The sequence below is a fragment of the Hevea brasiliensis genome, chromosome 11 (assembly GCF_030052815.1).
Source record: "Hevea brasiliensis isolate MT/VB/25A 57/8 chromosome 11, ASM3005281v1, whole genome shotgun sequence".
Classification (NCBI taxonomy): domain Eukaryota; kingdom Viridiplantae; phylum Streptophyta; class Magnoliopsida; order Malpighiales; family Euphorbiaceae; genus Hevea; species Hevea brasiliensis.
Window position 1 is genome coordinate 73,917,533 of NC_079503.1, and position 19,059 is coordinate 73,936,591.

Consider the following 19,059-nt stretch of genomic DNA (forward strand, 5'->3'; position numbering starts at 1 on the left):
AATGTCCAAGCTCGATTTAATCCGTAAGATAAATATTCTCTCATTAAGATGCTTATCGGCCACACCTGGGCCAAGCTTGGACAAGGATTAAGCATAACCTAGCTTGAATTATAATTTTTAAGAAAATATATATTTTTAAATTTAAAAATAATTTTAATTGTGTTAGGCAAACCGACTTAAGTTGGTCACCAAAAGTTTTTAAAACTTTCTTTATTATAGTTTGTATCGTGTAATTACTTTCAGAAATTAAAAGCAAATATGAAATACAAAAGTTATAATACAGTATTTTAAAAATTTTTTATTATAATAATTTACTCTGCACACTCCTTTGATTTTTTTTTCCCTATGTTTGATTTATAAATGATCCTCTATAATTAAAATTTCAATATGAATTTTCCTAATTATTGTGGGCTTTAATTATTAATATAATCATTATTAAATATATTTTAAATAATATTAATACAAATGGTTTTTTAATTGTTTATTTTTTTTAATTTTCACTTATAGCAATAATTATCTTTTATTTCAATTTATAATATTAAGGATCAAATTTTTTTAATAATTAGTCTGACTTGCAAGTTTAAGACTAACGGCGTGTTTGAGTTTGTGTTATTTGTTTGTTTCCTGTATCAATTGCTGCGTTTCAATGCCTGCTTTGTGTGAAGGTTTTGATCTTTTGTATATATTTATAGATGTGGGTATCTTCACGAGTCTTTATTAATTATAAAACCATTTATGGTTGACCTTTAATGCGTATCTCGATTTTGTCTCCATCACCCTTTGTTAGGCGTCTTCATCGACTTGCTGATTTATTAGCTTTGGCCTTCAACTTCTTGGTGGTCCGGTTCGACCAACTTCTCCATAGCCATGGTGTTGTACTATTGTTTTGGGTTCTTCCTTAGTCTTGAAGTGAACGCTTAAAGTTGATCTAGGGACGGAGAGAAAGGGGCCTAGATGTGCTTCGCCCCCAAGCCTCAACAATTTCTTTCTTATTTTATGTGTACTTTAACAAAATATAATTTATTTTAGTTGTTGGCCCTCAAGATATTTTTAAAAATTTTTTAATAGGTATATTAAAATTTATTTGTTAGTAATTGATCTCTCTAATTTTTTTTATTAATATATCTAAATATTAGAAAAAATCTTAAATAAATGTAATAAATTTTTATTTTTTTTATTATTTGGTCCTCTTAAATTTTTTATTGGGCCCTTAATAATTTATAACTTTAACTATATATATATATATATATATATATATATATATATATATATATATATATATTGTGATTTAAATTGAAATATTTAAATTACTTGATTTTCACTAAATAAATACAAAAATTTAATTTAAAAATTAATTACTCAAACTTTCAAATCTATAAATTAAAATTTGACCTGTAGTTATTATTTAAAAATTAAAATTTAAGCCAATCTAATAATTTCCTATCACATAATCTAAAATTATATATGATTTTTTAATTTTTTTTTATTTTTCTCTCACTCTCATTCTATAGATAAAATATAATTATTTTTTTAATCTTTCTTCTCATTTAGTTTCTTTAATTTATTTCATTCAAATTAAAAATTATTTTATTTATATTTATACAAGTTGATAAAATTAGTAGTCTCAACTCTTATGCAAATTTTTGATAAATCAATTTTAATATACATTTATTTTTAATTGATATATTTGCATAACTTTTTTATGAATCTCTATTTTTTTTATATCTATTTAATTTTAACAATTATTATTTTTTTAATCTTATACTATTATGCCATATAATCTATCTATTTGGCATTTATATTTATTTTTTTAACTTTTGAATTTATAAATTTTATGAAAGAATTTAATATAATATTTTAATATCGATTGATTTTTATTTTTATAAAAATATATAAGTTATATTGTAATAAATATTTATTGTAGAAATTTTATTATAATTGTTTTGAGTTGATAAAATTTTTTTATAATTTAATATTTTATATTATTTTTATTTTATCATATATTTTATATTTTATTATACATGTGTATTAAAAATAGTCCCTCAAAAAACATTTTCCGGCTCCACCCTTGGTAATCTTGTGGCTTTTTCTTTGTTTGGTGGTTGCAGCCATGTATGCCTGCCTACGATCTTAGTGGCTCTTATGTCTTCCCTGGGATTCGGTTTGACAAGTAGGCAGCAACAGTACGTGGATCCTTCTTCCTTTCGGGTCAATTTGGCGGCACCTAGGGATTCTATGTTGGGCTTGGTCTGTCTTTGTTTTGATGCAGGTTGATGGTTAGAAACCCTTCTTCCCAAGCCATGGTTGCTAGTGCTGGACTTTGGTTCTGTGGGCCTTGGCATTATTGTTTTAAGCTAGGTTGAGTTGTAGGCTATCATAGACTTCTTGCGTATCAAGTTTTTGTTTCATCGGTTAATGAAATCTCTGCTCGAAAAAGAAAATATTAACCAATAAAGCATGCACAAATAGAATTTTATACGGATTAGGATATTAATTATTAAAAAATTACTTTTTTAATAAATCATTATATATATATATATATATATTAAAAATTATAATAATTTTTGAAAATTACTTATAATCACTATATATATATATATATTTTTTTTTTTATATTATTATTTTTAAAAATTATTAAAATAATATATTTTTTTACCTAATTAAAAAATAATTTTAAAATAAATAGATAAATTATAAATAAAATATTTTTATTTGATTTTTAATTTATTTTAAATAAAAATTTTAATTTATAAATTAAATTGAATTATTTATAATTTTTTATTTATAAATATATTTAATCTACTTAAAAGTAAAGTGAAAGCCATAAATTTTAATATGTACATTGCTAAATTGGTAAAGAACTGTCAACCAACGACAAAGAAATTGTTTACTTGATGCGTCAAGAGACATGAGTCCTCGCCTTCCCAAATCCTATATTTCAACCAACAAAAGCTTTTTCTTTCTAAATTCTATATTCCGCCTCATTTCTCCTTTCTCTCCGGAGAGATAATTTCGAAACTTTTTTAATTCTTGTGTTCAATCTTTGTTTGGTCGGCATCTAATCTCCGATAAAGATCATATACTTAGTTTTTCAGAGATCAGGATGGCGAGGAGTAGATCTTCTTCATCGTCGAGCAAATGGAGGTATTGTAATCCTTCGTATTACCTGAAGAGACCGAAACGCTTGGCTTTGCTTTTCATCGCCTTTGTTTGTGCCACTTTGCTCGTGTGGGATCGCCAAACTCTCGTCAGAGAACACGAGGTAACCTTTTTTTTTTTTTGTAAATACTCGTGATCATGCAATGTATTTGTTTATGCCGTGTTTGTTCGGCGATAAATTGGTGGAAAAGGGAGGAAAAGTGAACTATTTGGTTCTAGATTGGCTGCAAACCCTGATGTGTGCCATTATTTTATTTTTATCCTTAGATACGCAAATGCACAAAGGTGTTTTTTTTTAATTAAATTTAAACGGTGATTTATGGAAGACGCAAAGGTTGTTGTTTCATGTTATTATCTTTAGAAAAGATATTAGGCTGTCAGCTTCTATTTAATTTTCTGTAACAGGGTGTGATGAAGGTCAGGTGCTCCGAAATTTAGCTAAAGGTAGCAAAGAAACTTGAAATTGGAACTAATTTTGGGACTTTTTACGTTTTGAGGAACCAATAATGCTAGTGTCTTCAATTTCAAATTTTCTTTTAAAATATATCTTGTGAGGAAAATATTAACTTTGCATTTGGATGCAGGTATTTGAATTCGATAATAATAAGTTCTCTTTGATAGAGTGGGTTCATGTACACGGATAAAATTTGAGTGTGAATTTGAAATACTTAAAAGAAAAAGGCCATTTCAAATCTGTTAAAAATAAGTTCTGAACCACATTTCAAATGCCAAATCATTGAAGTAATTTAAACCAAAATAGTATCCAAATCCCTTATTTCTAATCGTTCCATCTAAACATAGCAATGAAATTTTAGGCAACAAACATTCTTCTTACCTCAGAATTTCAGCCATTGAATTTACATATTTATCTCTTCAAGCTCATTATAATGTCCTGGTCACGTTACACTTTTAAAAGAAAACTCAACTCAACTAAGCCTTTATCCGAGTTGAAAAAAAGACAAAAACAAACCAGGGGTTTTATAATGAAAAAGGATTGCATGCTATGAGGCTTATTGAGCCTTGGCCTTAGCCAACATACAATCCTTGAACTTTTATGCTTTATCTAATTAGATCCTCATTGTCTTATTTCATGCAATTGAATCCCTATCTTTTAGTTACCATTGTGTTTCGCACAAAACTCATATTCTTTACAATCAATGAAAAGTACTATCTAATATGCTACTAGCTAAATGTCCATTAGAGGGAGAGAGATGGCTATGCCAAAAGTTACAAATATTGTGATGAAGAAGTTGATAGTGCACAATGAAATGTTGGTCTATTGTAATTTGTGGTTATGTGAAGTGGAGGTTGTGGTGGTTTTGGCTTTTGATAATATCAAGAATGATTTTTTCTTTGGTTGATTGATTTTGAGTGGGGTTGAAAATATCAAGGTTCTTTAGTTGGATTCAAATATGATGATGGGATTGTCCTTGACAAAAGGTAGTTATAGTTTGGTGAATAATTGTCAAATGCCACCAAGAGTGTAGGTAGGGGAGTTGCCAATGGTTGCCATTTAGTAATGGCTATTTACCAAAAATGATATAATTTTGGTATAGGAGAGAAGGAATGAAAGAAAATGAAAGGGAAGAAAGAAGAAAGAGGAGAGAGGGAACAAGGGAGGAGAAGAAAGAGACAAGAATATGGATGGACCTAGAGGAAAAAGAAGAAGAGGAGGAAAAAAAAGATGATTCAAGTAGTGTTAGTGGAAAATACCCATGAACACATGCACACACATTAGAAAATAGAGGGAGAGAAAAATAAATACAAGAATTTTACATGGTACGGCAAGTGTGCCTCTATTTATGGATAGCTGCATACTTTTTCCACTGCTGAAAGAAGAATATTATAGCCAGTGTTAGATTCAGACGAGTTATTTCTAGGGTCAACATATGAAATATAAATAATACAATACTATTAAAAACATAAAAATGAATATTAATATCTTACGTTTGGACTTGATGAGGTCTAATACGTTAAAAACTATTAAGATTTACATAATTGTTAATGCTATTAAATACATCTCTCTATATACGTTGAAAAATACTTTTATACTTTTGTTTAATTTTAACTTTTACTGAAACATAGGATTTAATAATTAAATTTATGAGGGGTCAATTTAGACAATATACACATGTAACAGTTTTTTTTTAATATTTTTTTATTTATAAAAAGAGGGGTCAATTTACCCTCCCATTTACAGAGCTACATCCACCATTGATCACAAGTTTACAACACTATTGTTAATGACCTAATCCTTGTGAACCGAAGATTCCTAATACAAATAGGATTTACATAATCTTCCATAATAATAAAAAAAGCCAAATACTATCAATGTAGTATTGTGCACTATATTCCTAATACAAATAGTATTTTGCCCTTTGTTGCAAAGCTCCTCCTCTTTGTTGGGGGCCTTTAGTGAATACTAAATTTCCTTCTAATAAATATGAGTTATAACTGAACAAATATGATTTTCTTTTTATACTAGGAATAGGAGAAATCCAAAATTACAATAATAGGCCCTATAGTAGAGATGTTTTAGGCCAAACATATTATACTGTACTCTTACTAGTCTAGTAATGGGCTAGACGATTCGTTGGAGGGTAATTTACACTTGCTAACTTTTAACCTATCACTAATGACCATTACTCTTCCAGCTTTTTTCACAACCAATAGCTTGACTTGGTATATTAGTCAAGTGTTGTTTCAAACGAGTTATTCCTCCAGTTATTTTTCTTCCACAGAAATTGCAACTCATTTCCCCTTTTTTTTCTGTAGGGGTGGCAAAATTCCATCCAATATTATCTCTTGATTTACCAGAAGAACCTCCTATTGTCATTTTCAAAGTCTAGGTAATAGCTGTTTCAAAAATGTTATAGTGTCAAACTCAAAATCCTTTCTATATGGCTATATATATAATAACTAAACTAAGCATTAAACAACTAAGCATTTATTTTAAAATTAGATTTTAAACTTACTATTTAATTTATGAAAATTAATTTCAAGAGATAATTTATTGATTAATTTATTTTTCTTAAATTTTATAACCTAACTACCTAAGTAAAAAATTAGAAAACATATTTATTTTATTTTTGTTAAACAATTACAGTTCAACTTGCTATTTGTTATATGAAATTAATTACAAAAGTTAATTAATTGATTGTTTATTTTTCATGAATTTTATAACCTAATTACCTAAGTAATAAATTACAAAACAAATTTATTTTAATTTTCTAAAAAATTACAGCATATTTTTTTTTGTATTAATGTATGTAATTATACATTAGCTAAAAATGATTTAGGTATTAATTTACGCATAATGAAAATTAATTTCAAAAGTTAACTTATTGAATATTTATTTTTCTTAATTTTTATAACCTAACTAGTAACTACCTAACCTAAGTAATAAATTACAAAACAAATTTATTTTATTTTATTTTATGCAATTATGCATTATCTGAAAATGATTTATGTATTAATTTACACATAAATATATCCATTAAATTTTTTGATATTTTTTCCTAATTATTTATGTATTCACCTAAAAATGATTAGCAATAGTGCTAAGAATTAAAGAAAATAAATAATAACTTACCTTTTAATGCTCTTGAATTCAAAACTTTATAGAGGATTGAAGGCCTTTACTTCAGCAGATTTGATTGTGGATGTGGAGAAAAGAATGAGAGAATGTTGAGTTTGAGAATTGGGAGAAAATATTTGAGACTTGAGAGAAAGTTGAGACTTTGAGAGTTTTTGATAATTTGATAGCAAATGGCTATTGGCTAGTGAAAATAAAGAAGAGAGAGGACAAGAGAGAATAGAATGTTTGCTTTAAATTGATAATTGAATAAGCCAAAGTTACCCATATGCAGATCAGTTTCATTTTTACGTGAAGAGAGGTGAAAGTGGGTGTGAAATAAAGCTGTAAATGCAGAGATGCTAAAGTAACGTTGTTATGTAATGGTCAGTAACGGTAACATAATGGCCGTGGCAGCTACATTTTTTAAAACCCATTATTTATTTGGCGTAATGGTAAAATCAGCTCAAAAATCCTATAAATAACGCCGTTACGTAATGAAATGTCCTTTTTGAATCCATGTCCATAGTAGTCATATTAACTTTATTAAACTATTCGGTAATTCCTTTTGGCTATCACCTTGTTTTAACTAATCTAAATATGTGTTTTAATTTTTTTTTTTTGGTATGGATTGCCATTTCAATTATTGCTCCCATTAGACTTCTTATGTTAGGATATGGATCAAATAATAAATATTCCATTTTGGGTATCGATAAGTTATGAAATACCATTAACTATTTGTATTTTATTTATTTCTCTACGTGTGATTTGTTGAAATATAAACTTTCCCTATTCCTTTCTTTTTATCTTTTTAGGAAGAGTGGGAATGAATTGAATAGATATCTTCATTTTTTATTCATCATTTGAGTTGTTGAGCTAAATTTGGGTTTAGAAGTCTAGTTGTGAGAGCAGAGTTAAATTTGGTAAAACTTGAAGGGAAAGAATAAGGCTCATGAGGAAATTGGTGGCCATTGGCTAGGGTTGTTGTGTCAATAATAATGGAAGCTAAGGCAGGCATGAAGTCCATGACTGATGGTAGACTTCTTGGAGAGAAGAAGATCTTAAAGGTTGATGATGAATGAAGAACTGTGTTAGATTTCTTTTATTCCTTTGGCCATTTGTTAGACCACTTTCTGTTTGCAAGTTAATTGAAATTTATTTTTTTCGAGGTTTGAAGATTATTGTTTATGGATTTTCTTATTTTTGGGTTATTTTTTCTTTTGTTTTTATTAGTTTCAATTTTAGATAATATTTTATTTATTTTTAGGTATACTTGTCAGATTTTGATGTTCATTTAATGGAAGTTTCCATATATGTTCAATTGATTGGAAATTTTACTTCAAATACCTAATTGGATTCAAGAAAAAAATATATGGTCTTAATTGAGCTTTGGCTTAAAATAACGGGCCCCAACAGTAACTTTTCCTAAAGTTCTTGAACTTCAATTTGGTTTTTGGTTTTTCCCAAACTCTCATACTCACAATTTCTTGTACATGTATTCAAAACTTGGAGGACCAAGAAGAAAATTCCCAATAAATCTCTTGTGATACATGTTTAACCACGCTAATTAAACAATAGAATAACTCTTGTAATACTAAAAGAAAAAATTCCTGGCTATTTCTTCAATCTTGACCATGAAAACGAATTTTGCCATATTTCCAATGGAATTCATACCACCAATCAATTGCATCATCTTTGAGTTTTAAAAAACCAAATTTAGCATTTTCCACCTAGTAATCTCTTTATGCTCAAAGTTACTTCTAAATTGACAACCACTTTATGGCATTCTTTTTGTATAAATTACCATCAAAATAGATAATCCATTTAAATTAGGAAATGTGTTATGAACAGACTAACTATGAGCAATATCTTTGGTAAAATTTCAATAATATTCATAGGATACAAAACTTGCCATTAAAAAATTCTTCCTTCATGATCTATGTTGTTGAAAAGGCTGTTTTGAACTTTGTAATATGTTATAAAAGTAGGCCAATCCCTCATCTGATACAATTTGGTGTAAGATGGATGTTCATTAACAAGATTAGTGCACATCTAATCCTTTAACATCCTTAATTTTCTAGGAATAACTTTATGTTCACAAGAGAGTGAACTCAATATTTATTAATTCATCATATACTAATAAAACACATAAACCCTTTCCGTCACTTCATCAATGAAGTGCCTCGTTAACGAGTGCTTATGGATAAATTTTAGACAATTGATGTCTCTCTTAATATGCAAATAGCTAAATATTTATTAAAAAATGATATCTATGTTTCAAAAATGTAATTTTCTTAGATGCTATTCATGTGAATGTTGTGTTTAATGTGCTTATCTATGACAAAATTTAGTCTTAATTTGCAGGTGGAGATTTCCAAGTTGAATGAAGAAGTGAATCAATTAAAAACAACGGTAAGAGATCCCTAATTGAGGACATAACTTTGGATTTTCTTTTGTTCCTTTTAGAATTTTAGTATTTCTTTACTTTTAGTTGTTATTTATAGCATCTGGGAGAATTGTCATTAGGTAATTGAACCATTTGGATGTCCAAATTTAGTAATATTTTGTTTATAGTATCATGGACTTGACTTATATTCAAGTTGAGGAAGTTATAGGTAACATGAACTTGCCTTGTGTTGCATGTTAAGGAAGTTAAAGAGCCAAAAAATCTTTTATATGTAGATGATTGCGACATATATTCTGAATTTGAGGTGTATTCTTGGTTTTGAGGCATGAGTATGTATAAACTCAAAGAAATCCTAAACCTTAAAGTCATTGGAGTCTTACACTCGCATGGAAAACTAAAAAGAATAATGCTTCCTAGATCAACAAGCAAAATAAAATACAAAAGTGAAAATAAAGACTAGAAATCCTTCTAGCGAACCTTTGAATTTGATTGTAAGATGCTAAACCAACAATAAATTTACTGAAATAAGCATATGCTTGTGAGACACATAAAGACCATAGTTATTAAAGGCGCGCCTCAGCACGCCTTAGGCTTAAGGCTCACCAGGCTCAAACCCTAGCGCTTTATGCGCCTAGGTGTGCACCTTTATTCCAGGCACAAGGTTTTAGAAGGGCATGCCTTCTTTATTTCCATCTTTAGCGAGCACTTTCATTGGCAAAAGGACGACTACCACTTAAACTCAAATCAACAAACCCAATTCAAGATATATGCCAAAGAAAAAAAAAAAAGCATCACATTTATTTGACTTTTATAGATTTTTAAAATTTTTTCCTTTTGCGCCTCACTTCGCTTAGGTGTGCGCTTGCACTTTGCACCTTGCGCCTATGCTCTAGGACTCATTGGCGCCTTAGTGCGCCTTGAGTCTTTAATAACTATGATAAAGACTAGAAACTAGACAATAATATTCCAAATCCACATACAATTTAGATAAGTCTTTAAACTTGATCTTTATTGAGCTCTTTACCATCTACACTAGAGGGGGATGGGCTTACTTCTTACCATTTATCTAGATCTAGCATTGGGTGCTAAATATAAATCGCAGAAAGGCATGACATCCTATATTTGAGAAACGGAAGAGACATTAGTTTTGAAGGGAGGATTAATTTCATTAAGTTCACATTTCCATATTTTTTTATTTATTTTACATCTATCTTCTCTATCCATCATATATGGGTGAGGAAAGTAAAAGCTTCAAAGGGAGCTTCTTAGTTTAAAGGAAAAAAAAAGTTTTATGGATTGCATATGTGAATCGAAAATAATGCTAACATGTGTATATTTTTTCTTTTCTCCTTCTCTCTCAGCTAGAAGAATTAAAGAATATTCATGGAGATTCAATTAAATTGATTACCAGTAAATCTAGCAAGCCTTCCCAAAAGGCTATTCCTGATGATCCTATTGTCATTCAGCGAAGGGAGAAAGTAAAAGAAGCTATGATTCATGCATGGAGTTCATATGAAAAGTATGCATGGGGCCATGACGAACTTCAAGTATGTATTTATCCTAAATGATTTAGAATATCATGGAGAATGTGGGTTTCATACGCTGATTCTTGCGTTGTACTTTGTTTGAACATGTAGTTGTAGCATTTGTAGCATTCTTTCAAAATATATGTGCATGAATGATAAATAATCTAATCCAATCCTAATGTAGATCATCTGTTTGGGGTTCATCTTTCTCCTTTTTTCATTGAGATTACTACCTAATTGAAGAAGAAATATAAAACATAAATTCACTCTCATAGAGTGTGAATCTTTAATTTTAGGTTGAAATAGCTTCCATTCCAAATATGGAATGTTTGAATTCTTCATATGTGGGTTATTGGTGAATGATGATTGTGAGGGGATATTACTATTACCTTGAAGTTTAAAATGATCCTTACCTTTTAATCTCATTAATCATAGTAGCATAGAATATCATGGGTGATGTGTTCTCCTAATTTCTATTGAATTTTTTTTTTTCTATCCAAAATATTATGTTAGAAGTAAAGGTGTGCCTGTATTTATCCGACAAGGTTCATGGATTGTTTGATGAAACAAGCTCATAACTTTGCACATTATTTATGATTTGATTGGTACTCGACTTTAGCATTGTATTGGTAGGGAGGATTCACTGATAGGTTCTATGACCAATGTAAGGAACTTATTAGAGACCTTTGTTTCCATTAAAAAAAAAATGTTCCCCTCATATGATGTTATCTCCCTCTCCATAAATCTCTACCTCTCTCTCTCTCTCTCTCTCTCTCTCTCTCCCTCCCTCCCCTCTCTCTCTCTCTCTCTCTCTCTCTCTCTCTTGATCTCAAATCCCAAATCTTTTTTTTTTTGCCCCTTTACTCTTTGTGATGAACATTGTTTAGTTGGTTTAAGACAAAGATAAAATATTTTTTTTTTTCAAAAAATTGTTTAGTAAATTTTATTTTAATCCATTATGGCTTGTCTTCACGTTAGAAAGGTAGTTTATTTTAATATTGTTGTTCTGTTTTGGAACTCATTTACCCTTACAAATAAAAAAGGTTTAGACAAATAGAAAATGCTAAAAGCTTTAAGCACTCTAAATGTCATTATGCTAATATGAAATATATTTTTTTTTATTATTTCTCATTTGTTATTGTGGTGGTTGTTTTAATGATAGTGGAGGTGAACAACTTTTGCATTGACCAAATGTTGATATGCATTCAACACTCCTTATGGGAGGATACTTGTATGCCTGTTCTCTAGATAATATTTGAACATAGCCTTCAATTTTCCTAATTTAGCGTCTAATAATTTGCTTGGGATTGTGAGTTTCTTGGGTTTGGAAATTATGGATATGAATAAAGGTGGACTGAGAATAGGCAATGTCTGAGAATTGAGCATTATCCTATAAAGGTATGCTACGCTAAGTAGTATCATTGAGTTCCTAAATTTAGTTCTGGTTTGAGTTATATTAATAGTCCTAATCAGTATAATAGTCAAATAAAGGAGGGGTTTAGGAATAATTGTAGTTTTGAGTCTATAAATGCACACGCTTTTAAGTCAAATTGTTTATTCCAATCAATATCATTTTATTAGTTGTTGTTTCTTGGTGTCTGTGATGCAATTCTAACCCTAAGTGTGTCTCTATGGAACCTTTGGATGATGCATACTGAATCCAAATGTGAAGCTTGGAGTCTTTATTTTTTCATCTTTACTTTCACTTCATTCAGATCTGAAAGCCTGCAATGATAGTAGATTTTAGCCAACCAAATCATGTCTTTTCCTTCATACATAACATTAAACTTGGAATTGTTTTATAATCTAACAAAAAGGATAGGTGTTTTTTCCTCAATGTTCCACATCAACATTTTGGCTCTCCATTGTCTGATGATGTTATTTTATGTTATGTTAGAAGCTACATAACCAGCATCTTAATTTTATTCATGCTTTTCTTATCAGCCACAGACGAAGAATGGTGTTGATAGCTTTGGTGGTCTTGGGGCAACTCTAATTGACTCTCTTGACACATTATTTATAATGGGTTTGGATGAGCAGTTTCGAAGAGCTAGAGAGTGAGTTTAATCTTCCATTATTTTTGTTGTTGATTTTCATATTTGGATTTTGTTTCCTTGTATCTTTTGACACTAATATTGCATATTTCAATCCTCTCGCGTTGCATGATAACAATTAATTATATGATTGAAAAATAACTTGTACAATTTTGAATCAATTGTTTTGACTTGGAACAAATTTTTTGTTTTGTATTCATAAATAGCAACTTATTGGTGACCAGTATTTTTCCAGTTACCATATATATTTGATAGAAGTGATTTGCTTTACTGCTTTAGTAGAGAGAGAGAGATAGAAATATAAGATTATAGTGTCTTTCAAGGCCTAATACGGTAATATATTGTGCACTCATGTACATAAAAGGGCATTACCCTGTCATGATCACACAGAAGTGTGGGTTCTAGGAAAGGGAACCAGAGACAATCTTATCCTTGATCAATTATGCATGAAATGGATATTCTCGGCCCTCGAGCTTACATACTTTTTATTACTTGCTCTGGATGTCTGCCTTTGTACTAGATAGTTGCTCTTGCACATGCATGCGCATGAAATACATAAGTTGCTAATGAAAGGCCATGCCTTTCTTTTGTTAATGTTTGCAGTGGGGAACCTTTTTGATGTAATTGCCATTCTTTGTAGGTGGGTTGCAAACTCATTGGATTTTAACAAGGATTATGATGCCAGCGTCTTTGAGACAACCATAAGGTTGTGTTAGGTTTAATATGTAGTTTATTTTATTTTATCTAGTAATGATAAACTGTGACATATTTAATGTTGCTTTAGATTAGCGTAGGATGAGCAACTTAAATTTTGCTTATATGGCCTGCCTTTTTAAATTGAAATACAGAGTTGTAGGTGGACTGCTTAGTGCTTACGATCTTTCAGGAGACACAGTTTTCCTGGAAAAGGCCAAAGATATTGCAGATAGATTGTTGCCTGCATGGAATACGAATACTGGGATCCCTTACAACATCATTAACTTGGCACATGGAAATGCACATAACCCTGGATGGACTGGTGTAAGTAGTTGATTTTCTCTTTGCACAAATTGTTGATTCTTCATCTAAGGTATAATGTGTTGTTGAGTTGACTTGGTATAATGTGTTGTTGAGTTGACTTGATACTATCTTCTTGCCAAGTCTTTTCAAATAATTATTTATTTTTGTTTTCAGTTTTTCTTATTTGTTTTTTTCCTCCATCTGCCATAGAGTTCATATAATGTTATTCACCTTTTGCAAATTGTAATCACTTCCCTAGGAATCTGATTGCTTGATGTGATGTTGCTTTTAATTTTTCATATATTGTGTTTGGTTGATAATGAAATATTTATGGAAATGACTTTGGTCCTTATTTGGAAGATAAAAAAATATTTAGGTAAGATTGCTATTGTAATAATTTTGCTTATAACATTTATTATTTGTTCATTGTTGCATATTTAATTTTAACTTATATAGAATTCAACTCAACTTAAAACTTAATCATAAATTAGTTGGGGTTGATTATATTTATCTTTGTCCTCCGATAATTAATTTCAATTTCACTAAAAAAACCTTTAACAATGTTAAGTTTTTAGCAACGATTCACTTTTTAATATCCATCATAATCATTATAAAGTATGCATGTGTGAGTGTGTGTACATAATCATTATAAAGATTAAAGAATGTATGTATGTATGTATGTGTGTGTGTGTGTGTGTGTGTGTGTTGTGTGTGTGTGTGTGTGTATATATATATATATATATATATATATATATATATATATATATATATTCATCATTATATTATTATTTTCTGGGGGTAACTTTAAAATACTGCCCTGTGGTTTCATGATTTGACTCTTAAGGGACAAATTTTTTTCCCCATCAAATCAGTACCTTGAGATTTGCTCTTTTAGTTGGTCACACAGTTCTGTTAAAAATTCAGTTAATTAGTATTAAAAAAATAGGGATAACTTCAAAAAACTATCGTGTGGTTTCACATTTTTACTCTTAAGGAACAATATATATATATATATATATATATATATATATATATATATATATATATATATATATATATTTAAAAAAACATAACTTTGTGATTTTTCTACTTAGTTTTTTCTTTTTCATAATTTTCTCAATCAGCCAATGAGAAAAAAATTCATATTTCTAAGTAGAGGCAAATTATTTTCTTCCAATACTTTTTCTTTGGCTTGTTGGATGTTAAATCAATTTGAAATTTTGACTTCTTGATTTGAGTCAAGATTGTGAAGTTAATTCAATTTGCATATTTTTTAAGGATTAATTGAAATTTTTATTTGTAAAACAAGCATTAACAGTTTAATATTAGAATAATTATTAATTTAATATTAATAATTTCACTTCAGCTTTGATGAAAAAGGAATTTTTGTCCCTTAAGTGCTAAAACACTAAACAACATGATAATTTATTGAAGTTATCCCTATTTAATATAGTGTTATTAAAGGCGTTGACTGAGGCGGGGCGAGGCGAGGTGAGGCGCGCCTCTTTCAAAGTGACGTTTATTTTTCTTTTATTTTTTAGGGTTTATTTTTTCTCTCCTCTTTCTCCTTTCTTCTCTTCTCTTCTCTTCGCTTCTCCTCCTTATCTCTTATTTCTCCTTAGACCCTAAACCCTAATAAAGTGGTGTTAATTAATCTTTCTTTACATTTCATTTCCTTTCTATAACCTTATTATTTTTTGCTTTCTATTTCTCTTATATTTCATATAGTGCAAATAATATATATAATTTTTCTTTTCAATATGCTTTTGTATTTATTAAACTAATTAAAAGTATGATATTTTTATTTTAAAAGTGTATATATATATATATATAGAGAGAGAGAGAGAGAGAGAGAGAGAGAGAGAGAGAGAGAGAGAGAGTATGGCACCTCACTTTAAAAAGACTCTCGCCTAAGGTCATAGGGTATCCTGTCGGCCCTCGCCTTGATAACGCTAATTTAAAATTGATAATGCCATGTGAACATTCTATTGACAGTAAGGGACTAATTAACAGAGCAAACCTCAAGGTACTAACTGACATTCCTTAGGTGTCAAAGAGCAGAATCATATGATTGTTTTATGCAGTTACCCCTATTTTCTAAATTGGTTATATAGCATATTGAAAGTTTAATTGCAAATTCAAAACAATTAATTGTTGAAAAAAAAATGAAAAGTTTTAGCAAAATTTTTATCCATTAGGAATATTTATACTAAGAAATTAATACATATAGAGTTTCTCTTCAACTTAGCTATTATTTTGTGATTACTAAGGTTAGGGCTTTTGTATAACCATTTACTTCACCGTCTTCCTTATTTGCTGTGGTTGACATCCTCTTTATTTCCACCATTTCCTTGTATAATGGACCTAAGTGTTGGTCTAGATGAATAAATGGGAAAGGAAAAGGGAGGGGGATCTATCCCTTGTTTAGAGGTTTAATGAGGTTGGAAAAGGAAGGATAAGGAGGTATTAGTTACCTCTTCAAACCTCACTTAACTTTCCCATCAAAATTGAGGGGATAAGAGTTGTCTCTCTTTTAGTGTCAAAAATATTTTTTAGTAATAATAGTTAAAATTCTTTCCTATTTTTTGAAACTTCCACACCTGAGAAATTATTTAACCTAACATCTATTTTCTTTCCTATTCCATGGATTAAAAACTACCATTCCCTTTCTTGTCCAACTAAAGCTTCCAAACATAGTGCATTTGAAATGTGTGTGTTGTGGAACCCCTATATTGTATAGTTTAACCCCGCTTTGCACGCTTTCCCTTCCATTGCTAAAGTTGCAATACTTTTATTTTATTTCAGTTCTACTTGAGTTGAATCTATTAGACGTAGGGGGATTCACAATATAGTTTTTTGTACATAAAAATTATATCATTGACACTTATTGAGCATAATTGCATTAAGGGATATCATCTTGGATGTGATTTGTCCATTCCTCCATGATCAAAGTGAAAAGATAAGAGTTTAAGGTTGATCTTTGGTGTATGCCACTTGTGGTGAGAAAATCTATTGTATTAAACCAAAAATTGAATTGTGGTAGTATTATATCTAAACCCAACTGCTTGAATACTATGGATTATCCCCTACACATCCTTTAATACTTTGTATATTTGATACATATTCCTTTCTGTTTCAGTTTCAGAACCCACCATAGAACCGCTCTACCTATACTATCTCTAGATTAAGAAACACCATAGGAGGATCTTTCTTTTCTCTTGATGCCTCTCCATCAGTCTTCTATGAGAAAAATTGCCTCCCAATCAACATCTTCTGGCCATAAAACCAGATTGGTTGATTTTGGTTGTCACATCTTAATATCTGTTCCATTGTTCTCTCCTAAGGCTTCACAGTATGACTCATGAGTTTGATATGTTGTCGTTTAAGAAAATTTGATACCTTATTCTTAAATAAAGGCACTACGGTGCCACTTCTCCAAGCCTTGATCATTTCATTTTATATTAGAATTTTATTAAACAATCTAATTAACTGCATTACTCCTACCTTGCGAAGGCACTTCCATACTCCAATATGGATTCAATCAGCCTCACAAGATGATGCAGTTATTCTTAAATTAAATTTAATTATTGATTGATGAATATTTTATTTGGTATTATTAATATGTTTTTAATTCTAAGGCTAGCTTCATATTGTAATGGTAGGGAAATAATGGTTTATACCCTTTGTCATCTTCCAAACTTTTGCGAATGTGAGATTGCCGTCCTTCAGATGGAAAATGACATTCCCCTAGATAGACACTGAAATTCCCTAGAATATAAGATTACTTGGAATCTGATATTTTGTGGAAACCAAACACCTACATTCCACAAAAACAAATGCCAGCTAAACCCTCCCATGAAATAAAACATGTTTATGGCTGGATTTCTGATTTCATATATTTATGTCACTTGAAAAGCATATGTTTGTAATTATATCAGGTTATTGTTTTGGTTGCTTGAGAAAATCAAATCTGGTTAGCTTTATGGTGTTGTTCTTTCTTCAGTTTTAAATGCACTTAATTACTATTATTGGTTTCTTGGGGAATAACTTTTTAAGCCCTGGTAGTTATTCTTTGTCATAATTGTGAAAAGCTATGCGGCATGGGTAATTCCACCAGGCAGAACACACCATATCAGATATATTCTTGGGTGTTCCATAATACCTATTTGATAACCCTAAATGCATCTGAAATTTTGAAATAAAATAATTGACACTTTAATTTTTAGGCATTTCCAATGCTTATCAGATAACATGCATTAGCTGCTCCTTCCAAATGTTATTATCACCTGGTAGGATCTTTGTTGTATGACTTGATTGATGTTTTAGGTCAGCTATCGAATATTAATTAGAAGTTAGCATGTTCATGGACATATTTAATTATTTTGGTTTGTGTCCTTGGTTCTAGGGTGACAGTATTCTTGCAGATTCTGGCACAGAGCAGCTTGAATTTATTGCTCTTTCTCAAAGGAGTGGAGATCCAAAATATCAGCTGAAGGTATCATCCTCTCTTGTGTATTCTTGCATCTGGTGCTTGTCATTATTTTCTTAGAATTGCTCATATGATGTGTGGCATTCTACAAATTTTTTTTTCTTTTTTTTTTTTAAGTGGAGTAAGTAGCTTCTTCAATGGAAACATTAGCGAGTGGTTTTACTCTCTGGAATAAAAGAAACATTTAAAATGGATAATTTCCTTGCAACTAATATTTGGCTTGAGAGTTGATGTTTCAGGCAGAGAAGGTTATAATGGAGCTTAATAAGACCTTTCCTGATGATGGTTTGCTTCCAATCTATATTAATCCTGATAGGGGAACTGGATACTCGACCATAACTTTTGGTGCAATGGGTGACAGGTATTGGCCATTTCAAGATATAGAAATAATTCACATCCTTTGAGTTAATTGTATATAATGGTACCCCCTTGATTAAATGAACTGCAGAAACTAATAAGATTGGTTGTGGTTAATTTGCTAATGCAATTGCAGCTTCTATGAATATTTGCTCAAAGTTTGGATTCAAGGGAACAAAACTTCAGCCGTCAGACATTATAGGTGAGAACATTCATTATTGTGCATACCTTTTTTGTTTTCCCTTATATGTGTGCACTGGTAAAAGTTGTAGGTATATAGGCTCATATTATAACTTCTTGAATGCAACCAAAAAAAAAAAGATCTTGTATTGATTTCTTTGACACATTAAATTGAGTATTTATGTAATATTAAGATTTTCTGGAGGGAAAAAAAAAAAAGTAGATTTCTAAATTTCTTATTTGGGATTTGGATTCAAATCTTATATCAGTTTTAACGTCTTTAAACTTTCACAAATTGCTATTGTTGAAGATGT

At 30.0% G+C, this 19,059-nt stretch overlaps 1 protein-coding gene across 1 annotated transcript in view; it reads left to right on the top strand.

Moving 5' to 3' along the window:
* Window positions 1–2,833: 2,833 nt before the first annotated feature.
* LOC110664091 (mannosyl-oligosaccharide 1,2-alpha-mannosidase MNS1) overlaps window positions 2,834–19,059 on the top strand; it is a 44,756-nt gene continuing 28,530 nt past the window's right edge. Inside the window, exons 1-9 of the mRNA XM_021823622.2 lie at window positions 2,834–3,262; window positions 9,098–9,145; window positions 10,502–10,687; window positions 12,611–12,723; window positions 13,361–13,426; window positions 13,569–13,740; window positions 18,125–18,214; window positions 18,448–18,569; window positions 18,702–18,767. Coding sequence (XP_021679314.2) covers window positions 3,104–3,262; window positions 9,098–9,145; window positions 10,502–10,687; window positions 12,611–12,723; window positions 13,361–13,426; window positions 13,569–13,740; window positions 18,125–18,214; window positions 18,448–18,569; window positions 18,702–18,767 — 1,022 coding nt within the window. The 5' untranslated portion in view covers window positions 2,834–3,103. The remainder of the gene's footprint in view (window positions 3,263–9,097; window positions 9,146–10,501; window positions 10,688–12,610; window positions 12,724–13,360; window positions 13,427–13,568; window positions 13,741–18,124; window positions 18,215–18,447; window positions 18,570–18,701; window positions 18,768–19,059) is intronic.